Source organism: Podarcis raffonei, chromosome Z (genome assembly GCF_027172205.1).
Source record: "Podarcis raffonei isolate rPodRaf1 chromosome Z, rPodRaf1.pri, whole genome shotgun sequence".
NCBI classification, from domain to species: domain Eukaryota; kingdom Metazoa; phylum Chordata; class Lepidosauria; order Squamata; family Lacertidae; genus Podarcis; species Podarcis raffonei.
Window position 1 is genome coordinate 17,483,882 of NC_070621.1, and position 14,932 is coordinate 17,498,813.

The 14,932-nt window shown below is 46.4% G+C and overlaps 1 protein-coding gene across 3 annotated transcripts in view; it reads right to left on the bottom strand.

Moving 5' to 3' along the window:
* Window positions 1-3,449: 3,449 nt before the first annotated feature.
* Window positions 3,450-14,932, bottom strand: part of PTGES (prostaglandin E synthase) — a 30,697-nt gene continuing 19,214 nt past the window's right edge. For all 3 annotated transcript variants that reach the window (XM_053374544.1, XM_053374543.1, XM_053374542.1), the window contains exon 4: window positions 3,450-3,993. In XM_053374544.1, the coding sequence (XP_053230519.1) occupies window positions 3,744-3,993 (250 nt within the window). In that variant the 3' untranslated portion in view covers window positions 3,450-3,743. The remainder of the gene's footprint in view (window positions 3,994-14,932) is intronic.

Consider the following 14,932-nt stretch of genomic DNA (forward strand, 5'->3'; position numbering starts at 1 on the left):
GAGGCTGCATTTTTCCTTTTTGCTCAAATGCGCACACCCCATTCCTTTAAAAACACCCTCTGGGAGATAAGAGGGGAACTCACAATAACTCAGAGTAGTCCTGCTGCTTTCCACAGAGGTTGTGCGCCATTTGAGGGTTGTGCCCTTTGGCTTTCAAAAACTGGTGTAGGATGAGCAGGGCATTGGTTGATGGGATGTTGAGTCCCAGAGAGGGACAGGACTCAGAGGCAGGGAGTGCTGAATGGATTGGATGCCCCAAGACACAAGACTGTCATCTATTCACGTTCAACCCCTGGAGGCATAAGCATCCCCAAAACTCTCATCACAAAAAATGAAGCCCCTGGAGCCCTCTGTCAGCAGCCCACAGCCATTCTGCCCCAATCCAGGAAGGCTGACATGGTATGTATGCCGTGTGGTTGTAAGAATGGCTACAGGATGTGCAAAACAGGGGAGTTGGTGAGAGGTGATAGGCACCCCTGAAATGCGGAAGGGTCCTAGCAGTGCGCTGCCAGTGACCTGCATTATAAACTATTCCAGGGTGAACACAGCTCCACCTATCTCTCACTTAGCTTATTTTCCCAATCCACCTTCTCCCAGAGGCCTCTGGCACATCTTTCGCAGCCAGGGACCCTCACTTCATTCCTGCCAATCACAGATGGAGTCCCACTTGTACATGTCACGCTGCCTTCCAATCAGCCTCTGCCCTTGTCGCCTCACAGCCAATCATCTCTGGCTCGGGTGGTGAGTGAGAAACAGTGTGACCCTCAACAGGAGATACAGAAAAGACGACGAGGGATGGATCAAACCAACTCTCTTTGTACCATTTCGTACCCCGTCCATGTGCCCATTTGCTGGTTGGGGGAATTTGGGACTCTGCGTGTCAGAGAGAAACTGTGATGGCTTGAGGGTTTTTGTGAAGGTCCCAGCTTTTTCATAGCAATTGGAGACTATGGAATTGTGTATAAGGAGGAAATGCAGGTTGTTCCTCCAAAGAATTGAACAGAATCTCCTGCCAGTGAAGGGAGAGGGGGAATCGCACTGCCTACAGGAGCCTAAGTAAGGGGCAAGAGGTATTGAGGAGTTTGAGCTTTGCAAATTCCGGTTGGTAATGAGCTGATTTTTTGTTTCCAGGATGAGCTTCTAGACTCAAGAAAATGTTCACAAAAGAAATAATGAAAAGTCAAATTTTCATTTGGATTTTTTTAAAAAAACCAGATGGGGGGGAAAAGGGGGATGGAAGAGATTTGCAAAGCAGCACAGACCAGGAAGAGCTAGAGGAAAGAAACCCAGTTCTGCAATTTCTCCCCAACTCAAAATGTTGGTGGTTATGATTCCAAATTATTTCAAACTCTACGAGTTTCAAGGAACTCTCTTTGTTTCAAAATGGCTGCCAGAGATGGCATGAACATAATAGTGGCTGGTGAAATCTGACTTTTGTTTTTGTTTTTTTTAATTCAATGCTTATAAAATAAATATCAGATGGTTTCTACATGCCGCATGCAAACCACCTCTGTGATTTGGTATTCGTACTGTGTTGTGTCTCATATCGCTAACTTGGAGGAGAGCATTTATATGGAGAAGGCAGAGCCAACATCCCATGCCACATTTAGCCTGGACAGGGGAGTCCACTCAAAGTCAAGCTGAGCAAAATATTTTTAAAAAATCAAATGGAAATTATAACTGGTAGGCCCGCAAAGAAAGTCTGAAAGGGGCCTGTCTGCGGTATTATTAATTTTATTTATTCGTTGCATCTATACTCCACATTTTCCTCAAAGTAAGCTCAAGGAGGTGTACATGGTTCTCCACCCCTCCTTGTTTAATCCCCACAACCCTGAGAGGTAGGCTGGACTGAGAGGCAGTGACTGGCCCAAGGTCCCCCAGTGAGCATCATGACCAAGAGGGGACTTGAACACTGGTTTCCCATGGCCTAGTCCAACTCTCTACACCATCACTGCACCATACTACCTCTCTATTACTACTGCTGCTACTACTATTACTCTGCTTGGCCTTCACCAGCAGGTCCCAGGTCAGGTATGAACAACAACAACAACAATAAAAACACCAGTTAATAGTTCCTTGGAAAGATGAGCTCCAGGACAGGTATTTTAAGAGATGAGGAGGCACTGAGATCCATCAATCCCATGAGTCTCAAACCCTCAGTGTGTTAGGGTCTTCTCCTGCATGCAAAGACAGGCTCCAGCATATTTAGTGCACCAGACCAACTGTGCGTCCCGTGGTCAAGAAGGCAGTTTCTGCATGTGCTGTAGAGGCAAGTGAGGGGCAGATGGGGCTTGCCGTTAACCTGGGAAAGGAGCCCATCTTGTAGAAGGAAAATGCTGTTCCTAAACCTTTGCTAACTTGCGGGATATCCTTGGGAGAAGAAAAGGCTAAGGATTAAACCCTACACAAATCCAGAGTGAAGTCCCTATTGAATGGCACCTTGTACGCCTCCTTCAGGTAACTCCTGGTGCCCAACATATTGCTCTGCTTTCCTTTGGACCACAATGCCCAGGCTTTGAACCCAGGGGAGTCACTTCTGTGCTGTTAAAGCAGTGGTTTGTTTCACCCCTGGAAGCGTAGTCCATTGATTTCTAATACAGATGGATGCCAACAGCAAAAATGAGGCATTGGCCTGACATAACCACAAAGTATCACTAGAGGGCAGCCTCTGATAACTTGCTGCCTTCCAACTTTTTTTGACTACTGCTTCCATCAGCGCCTAGTTTGCACAGCTGTGTATGCATCTGCCCCAGCATCACATAGCTATGCTGACTGAGACTGATGGGAGTTGTAGCCCAAAACATTTGAAGAGCACCAGACCCTGGCTGAAAGGTTGATTCACTGAGGGGAATATGCCTCTGAATGCCAGTTGCTCCAAATCGCAAGTATTGAGAGTTCCTATTGCGCTCCGGTCCTGTTTGCAGGATTCCCATTCCTTTCACCTGAACCAGAAGCTCTTTTAAAGACCTTGCAATGAGGCTTAAGAACTGATTGGTCAAATCTACCCATATAGTGTTACTCTTGCTGCAGGTCCCAGTATTATGACTAATACTGTTATCCTGTGTGTGCCAGAGCCTCATCTACACCCCCAGCTGAATCTGAAAACATTTAGTTCACATTGCATTCCATCTGCTCAGTCTTGCAGTATCTCCTTGGTGGGGCTGTTTCCTTATCCTTTAATCTCCCCTTCAACACAGAACAACTTCCTTACCAGCAAGCTTCTGCTGTGTCTAATTCCCCAAACAATGTGCTAAGAATGAACTAGAGACATAGCCCGAGATGCAAATCAGGGCAGGGTTCTCCCTCCTTCCCACAGTACTCCACACAATCTGGAGGGCCAGATAAAGAGCTCTGGAGTGCCACCTCTCACCTCTGGAAGTCATGTGCACCAAGTTCTGTTCTAAGTGAAATCCACCAGAGTTGAAATAGACAGCTTGGGACTAGCAAGATATTCTTTACTGCAATAAGTGTTTTTATTTATCATTTTGTGGACCTGAACCTCTGCACCACATGCCCATCAGCAACAGAAAGGTGCCTCCCCTCCTAGGAGAGACTGCCAAGCAAATTGTCCAGTCTGAAGATGACATGACTGAGTCCATCCAGGCAAAGAGATGCAGTGGTTGAGGCTGAAATGCACATCACCAGACCACAGCAAGGAAAAGGAAGAGCTTTATCCACCTCTTACAAATAAAGCCACTTGTCCATCTCATTTCCCACACCTTTCAAGTCTCAGATCAAAGCAATCACCAGGACTTGATGGCTGCAAAGAGGATCTGTAGGGCCATAGAGATGCAGGGAAGTTGGGCCACACTGTAGGCCACTGAGCGTGTGGGAGCCCTTAGTTTCAGCAGGTAGGCTAAGGTGTGGACAATCCGGCCAAAGAAGAAGATCAAGAAGTGGATCCGGGCCACAGTCGGGTTGGGGTCCAGAAGGGAGTAGATCGCACCGAGGAAGAGAAAGGGGTAAATGTTCTCCATGTCATTGAGATGAGCCCTGCAAAAAAAAAAAGGGGGGGGGGGGGGAGAACCCAGATAATCATTTATCTATTTTAGATTAGGAAAGGTTCAGAAAACGGCAACCAAAATTATCCACGGTGGAGGATAGAGATATTCCCCTATGCGGGAAGATCACAGCATTTGGGGCTTTTTAGTTTAGAGAAAAGGTGCATAAGAGGAGAAATAAGTTTATATAATGGGACGCGGGTGGCGCTGTGGGTTAAACCACAGAACCTAGGACTTGCTGATCAGAAGGTCAGCGATTCGAATCCCTGCGACGGGGTGAGCTCCCGTTGCTCGTCACCAACTTGATAGTCACCAACTTGAATGACTTTAAAAGAGGATACCGGACAAATTCGTGAAGGCTGTCACTGGCTTCTAGCCACAGTTACTATACTCTGCCTCCATAGTCAAAGGCAGTCATGCTTCTGAATTCCAGTTGCTGGAAGCCATAGGAGGGGAGAGTGGTTCTTGTGCTTGAATCCTGCTTGTGGGCTGCCCAGTGGGGCACCTGGCTGGCCAATGTGGGAAAAAGATGCTGCGTTAGGTGGTAGTCTATTGGTCTGATTCAGCAGGATTTTCTTGTGTTCTTAAGGGTGGAAGGAGAAATTGAACACGTTTCAAAGCAAACAGACCTGTTTGGTAGATTTCATTGAAGTCTAGAATGTAGATAGCAGTTGGATTATGTGTCTATTTGTGCAAACATGGGCACAATTTGGGGGAGAGACACTGAAAATTGTACAGAATCCTTATTTTAGTGGAAGTAGGTATGCAATGTGTACAACTGAAGTGCAAAGTTATCAAGCATTTTAAAAAGGTTGCACTCACTTTTTAAAAAGTGTAGGGGGCGGGGAAGGAAACATCTCATTGTGTCAACATGGGGGGCTGCCTTAAATTAAATCAGACCACGGGTACATCTAGCTCAGTATTATGTACATTGACTGGCAGTAGCTCTCAAGGGTTCCAGGTAAGGAGTCTTTCCCAGCCCTACCTGGTGATGCTGGGAACTGAACACAGGACCTCTTGGGTACAATGAAGTTATTCTGTCACTGAGCTATGGCCACATAAGAAGCCTGAAAACTTTTTAAAATGTTTGGAAAATTCCCAAGCCTTGGTCAGGAAAGGGGAATAGTGGTTATTAACATCACTATTCCCAGCCAATTGGTGCTGTGCACCACCAGTTTTTGCTGGAGACTAAACTGGCCCCGGGACGCGGGTGGCGCTGTGGATTAAATCACAGAGCCTAGGGCTTGCGATCAGAAGGTCGGCAGTTCGAATCCCTGCGATGGGGTGAGCTCCCGTTGCTCGGTCCCTGCTCCTGCCAACCTAGCAGTTCAAAAGCATGTCCAAGTGCAAGTAGATAAATAGGTACTGCTCCAGCAGGAAGGAAAACGGTGTTTCTGTGCGCTGCTCTGGTTCGCCAGAAGCGGCTAAGTCATGCTGGCCACATGACCTGGAAGCTGTAAGCTGGCTCCCTCGGCCAATAAAGCGAGATGAGTGCCACAACCCCAGAGTCGCCCGCGACTGGACCTAATGGTCGGGGGTCCCTTTACCTTTTTTAACTGGCTCCTTTCCTTTCCCACCTCGATCTTGAAGAGATGTTTGCCCATCTAGGCTTCATAACAATTGTGTTTTCAACAGCAGACACAAAACTCAGCACACATTTTACAAAACATTCAGATGTTGGGGGGTTTTTTTGGGGGGGAGAGATTTGACACCTACCTAGATGGGCAGGGGCAGATTCCATTCCCCCCCTGACACAACCCAGAGATGTCTGCCTACTTGGTGGGTACAGGCTAAACAAGCTCTATGAACAAGGGGGGAATTCCAGCACAATCTACCTTAGGTACAGTTGAACAACATGAGGCTGGTTTTAATAGGGTTATATAACAATAAAAAAGACGCACCCAAGTGACTGTTCGGGAATAAAGCCTCTACTGGCACCACTCCCAAACCGCAACTTTCAGACATGAATGGCTTTCCTTTTCACCCCAGAGGAAGGTCACCAGCTCAGACCTTGTCTCAACTGAGTCAGCTTTCAAATCTCCTTCAGTCACTCATTATCAGATTCCAAAAACTTTGTAGACTATCTTACAACTTGTAAGGTAGTCTACAAAGCTTTTGGAATCTGATAATAAATGCTCTGGGGCTTGGCATGATCTTCAATTGCCTAGAACAGGCACCCCCAACCTTCGGCCCTCCAGATGTTTTGGACTACAATTCCCATCATCCCTGACCACTGGTCCTGTTAGCTAGGGATCATGGGAGTTGTAGGCCAAAACATCTGGAGGGCTGCAGGTTGGGGATGCCTGGCCTAGAAGGCAGAAGTGGGGGAGCATGGCCAGAAGAAGAAATGCATCTGAATTCCAGTTGCTGGAAATTGCAAGTGGGGAGAGTGATGCTATTGCACTTGGGTCCTGTTTGTGGGCTTTGCTTTGGCACACCTGGCTGGCTTTTCTTGTTTTCCTATGCTCATACTAAGTCCCAACAATGAAAACATGAAATCACAGAAGACAAGACTTTCAGGGCTATTAGCTGCAATGGCTACGTTCTCCCTCCACTGTCAGAGGCAGCATGCATCTGAACCCCAGTTAGCCAGGAATCACAAGTAGGAACAGTTTCTGGTACACTCAGGTCCTGCTTGTGGGCTTCTCATAATGTGAATCTGGTTGGCCACTGTGGGAAAAGGATGCTGGGCTGGATGGACCAATGGCCTGATCCAGCAGGTATTACCTTATGATGTTACATGTGATGTCTTCTGATTGGCAGATGGACATGGATTGAGGCAAATGGCCTTGTAGGCCACTATTGGCCCACGGGCAGGAGGTTTGCATTGAGGAAACTGCATTCGGAAACGCACCCAACAGGGTTCAGTTTAGGCCTTTACGTTCTCCCCCCCCCCCCGCCACTGTTGGAGGCAATATGCCTCTGAATGCCAGTTCCTGAGAATCACAAGTGGGGAGAGTTGCTGTCTCACTTAGGTCCTGCTTATGGGCTTCTCATTAGCTCTGCCCAGAAGCAAGTGAGGATTTAAAAATAAATAAATTGATTCAGTGCTGCAAACAGATGAGAGTCAATTTCCCCAAACTTTTTTTTGGGGGGGTGATGGTGGTGATGATGAGGAGGAGAGTAGCAAAATCTGTCACACAATAATTATGCTGCATCCCATTTTAGCACTGCCTCAGCAGCTGTTTCCCATCAAACCCACCCACCCAAACCTCCTGCCTCCATTGAGACCATGGAGTGGGGTTTAAGAACGTTAAGGACGTGGCTGCTGGATCAGGCCAATAGCCCATCTAGGTCCAGCATCCTGTTCTCACAGTGGCTGACCAGAGGCTCCAGTGGGAAACTAGGAAGCAGAACCTGAGCACAACAGCACTCTCTCTCTTTTTTAATGAATATTTATTAGCATTTTCTATAATGAAACAAAAACAAAAGTAAACAAAAAAAGAAAATAACAAAGATACAAAAATACAAAACTTAAAACAATTAAAAACACATAAAATTTCAATTGCTTATTTCTTTTAACTTATTTCTCAGACCTCCTCACACCTTCCCTTCTTGTATTCCAATTCAAATTATTAGCTCAGCAAATCCTTATTACTTATTTCTCAACTTTAACTTAATAATTTAATTTAACATATTATTATTTTACTTTTTCTCTTTCATCCATTTCCTCAATTTATTTTTGCTAACCTTATTTTCATTTAATTTAGTTCATTTTAAAAAACCAATTTTGCCTTATCCAAACTTAAACATCAATACTTATACATCAATACTCATTCTTAAAACATTTTTTCTAAAGTCAACCCAAATTCCCTTCCACGAATTTCCCAATTTTCATACAAATAACAAAACAAAATAAAAACAGAACAAATTATAATTATGTACCCTTTGGATTCCCAAACTCCACCCCCCCTTTCCCGGTTTCAGTCCCCAACAAATGTCCATCAGTCTTAATCTACTATCAGCCTGGAGATCTCACATCCGAGGCTCTTAGTTCTCTTTCAATTCCTCTCTGCTGGTTTTTTTGGATAGTCCTTAATATTGAACACCAAATCTCGGAGAAGCTCTGGCCCAACGGGATCCATGTTTCTTCCAGCCGGACCTCCATACTTAAAAGTGGAGCCCGAATCTTGTTTCTTACTCCTTTCAAGTCCAAATGTCCCCAAAGCTCCAACTTCCACCTTAAGCAAATTTGTAATCCTTAGGTCTTCAGATCTCCACATAAGGAGATCTCTCCATTTTTCAATCTCCAATTCAGGCCAGATTTTCCACATCAAGTTTTTATTTTCCTTTGTTGCCGTCATGTCAGGCCTCAAGCTCTCCTTTGTCATCTGCAAAATTACAGCTCCTCCTTCCTTTTCTTCAGGGACAACATATATCTCCTTCTCCAAATTCTCAAAGCTCTCAAGTTTCTCTTTTTGTCCAGTTGAATAGACTTCCTGATTCAAATCCTTATCAAATTCAATGATGTTGTTTACTGTTAAGTCCAGAGTTATAACATTTGTAGCCAAAACATCAATTTGGCCTTGTAACTTTCCCAAGAGAACAAATACTCTGTCCAATTCAGCCTGAATTTTCCCTCCTCCAGCCATTCTTGTAATGTCCCAGAACCCCCTCTAGAGGGATTTTGGTTCCTTGATATTCCTTCCAGTTCAAATCCAAAAATCAAGTTAGTTTGTATCAGCTCTTCCTTGTTTTCAACAAATTGTAACAAAATTGTAACAAATATAACCAGCAGAAGCAACAGAAACAAAGTTCTCTTTTTCCGTCTTGACAGCTAATTTGACAGCTGTCAAACTCTTCAGTACCTCATCAACAGGCTCTCTCGCGGAGCACTCCCGGGTCCGGGGGGGGGGGTGGCACTTCAGCTCCCAAAATTAGCTCTTTATCCTCCAGTAAGATTTCTTATACTGCCAAACCGTGAAATTAAAGTCTTTTACCAAAAAAGGAAAAAAAGGGTTCTCTCGACCTTAGTTAGCAGGTCCTTGCTTTAAATTATTTACAAGGAGGGGAGGCGGACTTTCTGTTTACGCCTTCCCCGATCGTGCCTAATTCATAGAAATTTTCTTTACAATTCCAATTTCCGTACTACTCACGGGTTGTTACTTTAAAGTCCAATTCCTCACAAGAAGTCAGTGCTCTCCGACAACGGCAGTGCGGCTTCACTCCGCAGGAGAAGCAGTCGACTCTCAGCACCGCACCGCTCACCCCGTCCCCGTTCCGAAGCCTTTAAAAAGGCTCCTTTGCAGCTCGGGGGGGCGCAAATGGTGCCCACCGAGTCACCATGCTCACAGGCTTCACCGCCTGTGATTTTTGAGGGTTCCCGCGTCGCCGCAGCGGCAAGACCCGATCCTGCGGAGCCGATTCCCTCCAGAGCTCAGAGAGAATCCGCCCTTAGTCGATCGCGCTAACCCGGAAGTCTAGTACAACAGCACTCTCCCCTCCTGTGGCTTCCAGCTTTACTGGGATTCAGATGCATTGCTTTCAGTTCCATTCCACAGGAGCCATTTGACAGCCAGCAAAGTGGATGACTTTAAAACAGTTAACTATGAGGGACTTTCTTTTATCTGCCCTGAATCTCCCAACATTCAGCTTCCTTGGATGTCTATGAGTGATGAGAGAAGGAGAATTTTCCCCTCTCTCTGGCCACTTCCTCCATGCCAGCCATTATTTCATAAACTTATATCGTGTCACCTCTTACTCGCATTTTATGTCAGCTGAAAATCCCTGAATGCTGCAAGCTTTCCTCACAGACGAGTTGCTCAACCCCTTGAATATTTTGGTGGCCCCTTTCTGAACCTTTTCAAACCCTGCAATATCCTTGTTGGGGTGAGGGTGAACAGAACTGCACACAGCACACAGCTTGTGGTCATTTGCAGCGGCAAAAATCTCAGGGAAAGCAGGCAACGGAACCCAAGCCTTCGCAGCTGGCTCCAATCACCGTGTCCTCATTAAGGCAAGATGTACGCACATGGATGGGATCGTTGCCATGGCAATGGCGTGGTTGCACCATTTCCTGGCTCCTCGGCCCCCCCTTTCTCTCTCCCCCCTTTCTGCATTTATGTATGCACACACCTTGGCCACAACCCAGGGCTGCTAATGGGATTATGCGTAAACAAGTCATGCCACAAGCCATAACACCTCAATGGAACCATTTCCTGCCTTCAAGGGTCGGTGCAGATTAAGGGCCAAGTCTGGGGCTGCAGTGCAGGGGCGGAAGATGGTGGGGTCTAGAACGTTTATTTTAAAAGTCAACAACAGCAAAATAACTTTTGATGTCTTGGCTTGGGTTGTAGGGTACAACTTTCAGGAAGCACACAGCCCCCTGGGGACGAAATCTATAATGAAATGTACCAGCGGAATTAAAGGAAAACAGTCACTAAAAACTCTCCCTGGGTCACCAAGGAGGTCGTTTCCCTTTTGGCTGACAAGGAAGGAATGCAAGACACATTATGAATGTCCAGGAACCATAAGAAACTGCCTTATATGGAGTCAGGCTTTGGCCCATCAAGCTTAGTACTGTCTACACTGGCTGGCAGGGGCTCTCCAGGGTTTCAGCAAGGAGTCCTTCAGCCCTTCCTGAAGATGCTACTGGGGTTTGAACCTGGGAGTTCCTGTGTGCAAAGCAAGTGCTCCATCACAGAGTCCTTTAAAAATGAAGTAAGAATGAGCCCAGTTTTCATGGTTCTGAAAAGGGAGCTAGATTAAACAAGAACATATGACACTGCCTTCTACAGAGTCAGACCACTGGCTCCTCTAGTTCAGTACAGTCTACCCAGACAAGCAGTGGCTCTCCAAAAGAGAGAGCATCAAGGAAGGAGAACTCAGTCAATTTCACCTTCTCTCGGTTTCTCTTTTTCCCAGTCCTAAGTGCTGCCCTCCACATTCCCACCTCATTTTGCACGTTCTTCTCCTTCTTTTTAAGTCCTCAGCAACGGAGTGTGAATTTCTCCTAATAACAACATTGTGTGGCGAGTTCCCGCCCCCCACAAAGGATAAATAAAGATACTAGACACCAGAATTTAAGGTTAAATGGGCGAATTAGGCCACAACTTTATTGAATTCAGGAATGAGAGGCATTGGCTTAGGCATTGGTCCTATCGACTATCCGGCTCCAGCCCATTTGCTGGAGACACGGGAAGGGTTAACACCATAGAGGGGGAGTCTCCTGCTGAGGCACGTCAACTAGGAGCTCCCCCGGGTCACCGCTCGGGGGCGTGCCTTAGGCCCACACCTCCATAGGCTTCGGACAGGGCCACGCCCCCCGGAGTCCTTTATCGGACCACCCTTCATTCTCTGGGGGGAGGTGATGGCGTTCCTCCCCCACCCACACATCCTCTAAACCCCTTCTTACCAATGCCTAACCGCCACATGAGCAATCGCTTGCCACCAATACTCTCATGCCTGAAACCAATCCCTTATCCCCTTTGCTATATCCATCAGCCAAATATCATTTCCAGCATCCGAAAGATGCACGCCATCAAGCCGGTAGAGGGCCTCGCAGCTGAAACGTATGCCTGGGTGGCCAATGACCCTCCAACCCAGGGCTGCCAGGTAAGCAGTCATAGGTTTTTTCTAACATAGCGCTTGTAAGCAATTAAACAATTAAATAATTGTGGAGTTGGAAGGGACAAAAACGTGGGGGCTAGCCGGCAAGAGAGGACGAGCCCTGGCCGTGCCGGCCCTAAATAAGGCAGGCCACGCCCCCCCAGCCACCCGATTGGCTGGCTGGGTGGACAACACGGTCGGGATTCCCCTGCTCTCTCGGGGGCTGAAACCAGCCCCTGCTCACGCGGGGTGGGCGTGAAGCCCGCAACCCCACCTCCTGGGCAAGCTGGAAGTGGTTTTATTACATGCAATTTTTCGCCAATACTTGCTGTCTATAAACCATACTTCTGCCATATTTATATTTTCCCTTGATTCAACTCATTTTAGCACAATTGACCTTTGTATGTGCATTGTTTAAATTCACACTATTTGGCTGGAGAATTGGCTTTGCAAAAACTTGAAAAGTGTACATTTTAAAGGACAGACAATTCTGCAATTGTACAGTGGTACCTCGGGTTAAGAACTGAATTCATTCTGGAGGTCCATAGGGGGGTTATTTGCAATTACATGCTACCTTCCTGAAAGGATGAACCCCTGCCCACTCCTTAGAAGTGTGATTGCCTAGAGCATGTCGTATCCTGCCAATTATGGAAGTGAAAGGCCCCATCAAATCCTTTGCTTACATTCCAAAGCCAGCTCTCATTCTCAAAGCAAACAGTGAGAGTTGTAAATCTCACCAGACCCGAAACACTTTTCCTGCACTTCCTATGCCACAAAACACCCTCTCCTCTTCATGACCATAGGTTCAATAGCTCTGGGGAGGAACTTTTACCAGCTTTTAAAAATAAATAAATCAGCCACTCCTCACTTGGTCAGAGCTTTTCCTTCCCCTCTCCATGACAGATGAGGCTCACCCCTTAATGAAAGGGAAAGCCAACACTCCATAGCAGAAAGATCTCCATTGATGTCAGCCAGCTGACACAACTCTTGACAGCCTGTTCCTGGCAGCAGGGAGTATTTAAGGTGCACTTAATCCTCCTCAACACAGAGAGAAATCAATTAACAGTGCTAGGCAGCTGCTACAGTTGTCAAAAGTGCCCACAGGTGATATACCTTGGTGACTCAAAGCTGCTGCTTCTTTTTGGTGCCTGGATTGACAGCTGCCTAGGCTGGCCAAAGAAATTTCAGTGTGGCTAGGAGCGCATTGGAACACTGGGTGAAGAGACCCAGTGCTTCCCAGCTCCACGATCCAGTGACTCGCCTAGTTCCAGCACCCTGTTCTCCTGGTGGCCAACCAGATGCCCCAATGGGAAGCCCACAAGCAAGCCCACAAGCAAGTCTCCCCAGTTTTGTTCCCCAGCAACCTGGCATTCAGAGACAGGTAGCATAAGGTCATCACGGCTAGTAGCCACCAATAGCTGTGTCCTCCATGAGTGGGTCCATCACCCTTAAAAAAACCTGTGTTGATGGGCATCACCACTGTCTTGTGGCTGCAAATGTCATAGTTTAATTAAGGGGGCAGAATTTATATGGAGCCATCGAGGCTTCTTGTTCTCTGTTGGGCTTCTTAGGGTGAGGAGCTTGCAAGTGTATAAGGCTGTAGGATTGGAAACCCACAACTCTATTAGCCTTTGCATCTATGACCAGCTGCTCCTCCCTCTCCCAAATCTGCTTTTGCACCATTTCCCTCTCTTAGCTATGCCCTGCCTACCCTGTCAACTCTGCTTCACCTCTTTTCCTTTACAAAAGAAACAAAACAAAACAGGACTTCATGCTTTTCTTCGGAAGGAACGCAGGTGCTTGAAGCAAGCCAGTCACATGTTCTCAAGGGGATTTCAGGGCCAGCTGAACACCAGCGGCACTTAAGATTCCTGTTCAGACTAGTCCTGCAGCAGTGCATTTAGATTCAGAGGTCTGGATACTGAACCATCAGACTACGAGGGCTGCAAGCGTCAAGGGCTTTGAGTTTGTTGTGTGGGGAGGAGTGGGCAAAGAGGGTCCTTCAGGCCACTTTCATCTGTGTGTCAAAAACATAAGAAGAGTCTTCTGCATCAGGCCATTGGCCCATCTAGTCCAGCATCCTGTTCTCACAGTGGCGAACCGGATGCCTGTAGGAAAGGAGCAAGCAGGACCCAAGCACAAGAGCCCTCTCCCCTTCCCCTGTGGTTTCCAGCAACTGGTATTCAAAAGCATCAGAGCATAGCCCTCTTGGTTAGTAGCCCTCGATAGCCCTTTCCTCCATGCATTTGTCCAATCCTCTTTTAAAAACATCCAAGTTGATGTCATCACTGCCTCCTGCAGAAGGGAGTTCCATAATTTATCTCTGTGCTGTAATTTTCATCTGTCCTGGGTCTTCCAACAGTCAGCTTCACTGTTTGCCCACAGAGTGGTGGTGTTATGAAAGAGGGAAGGGGGGATTTTCTCTCTCCACTTTCTCCAGGCTGTACATAATTCCGTAAACTTCTATCATGTTGTCTCTTACTTGCCTTTTCTCCAAACTTAAGTCCCAGACGCTGTCTATGGATTAAGACACTTGAGACCCTCCTTACAGTGGTACCTCGGGTTACATACGCTTCAGGTCACAGACTCCGCTAACCCAGAAATAGTACCTCGGGTTAAGAACTTTGCTTCAGGATGAGAACAGAAATTGCGCAGCGGTGGCAGCGGGAGGCCCCATTAGCTAAAGTGGTATCTCAGGTTAAGAACAGTTTCAGCTTAAGAACTGACCTCCAGAACAAAGTAAGTTCTTAACCCGAAGTACCACTGTATTTATATCTGTGATTTTATATTGTTTTACACTCCTTTTTAATATTGTGTTTAAATTATTATAGCCTGCTGTGGGACCACCTTAGGGGCATGGGTGAGATAAAAGTAAAACAATTCACTGTTTAAGTTTGAGAGGTCAAGCCAAAGTGGAACGTCTGTTTACTACCTGGTGTTATTGTATTATAACCTATAAAACCAATCTGGAGACAGGCGTCAAAGGGCAAAACAGTACAAACCAAAGCCACTGTGGTGCAGTGGTTACAGTGTCAGACTAAGACCTGGGAGACCAGGGTTCAAATCCCCACTTGACCTGGAAGCTCACTGGGTGTTATTTTGGACAGTGCACTGCCTCTCTTAACCTAACCTACCTTACAGGGTTGTTGTGGGGATTAAATGAGGAGGGAGAGAACCACATATGCCATTTTGAGATCCTTGGAGAAAAAAGGTGGGATATAAATGGCAATAAATAAAATAAAATAAATAAATCTGGCCAAAAGCGGTTTGAAAAATAGTCCAAAATATTATCTCAGTTTGCATCTTTCTTTCTTTCTTTCTTTCTTTCTTTCTTTCTTTCTTTCTTTCTTTCACTCCAAAAGCGCCAGATAACCTCTGTCTAA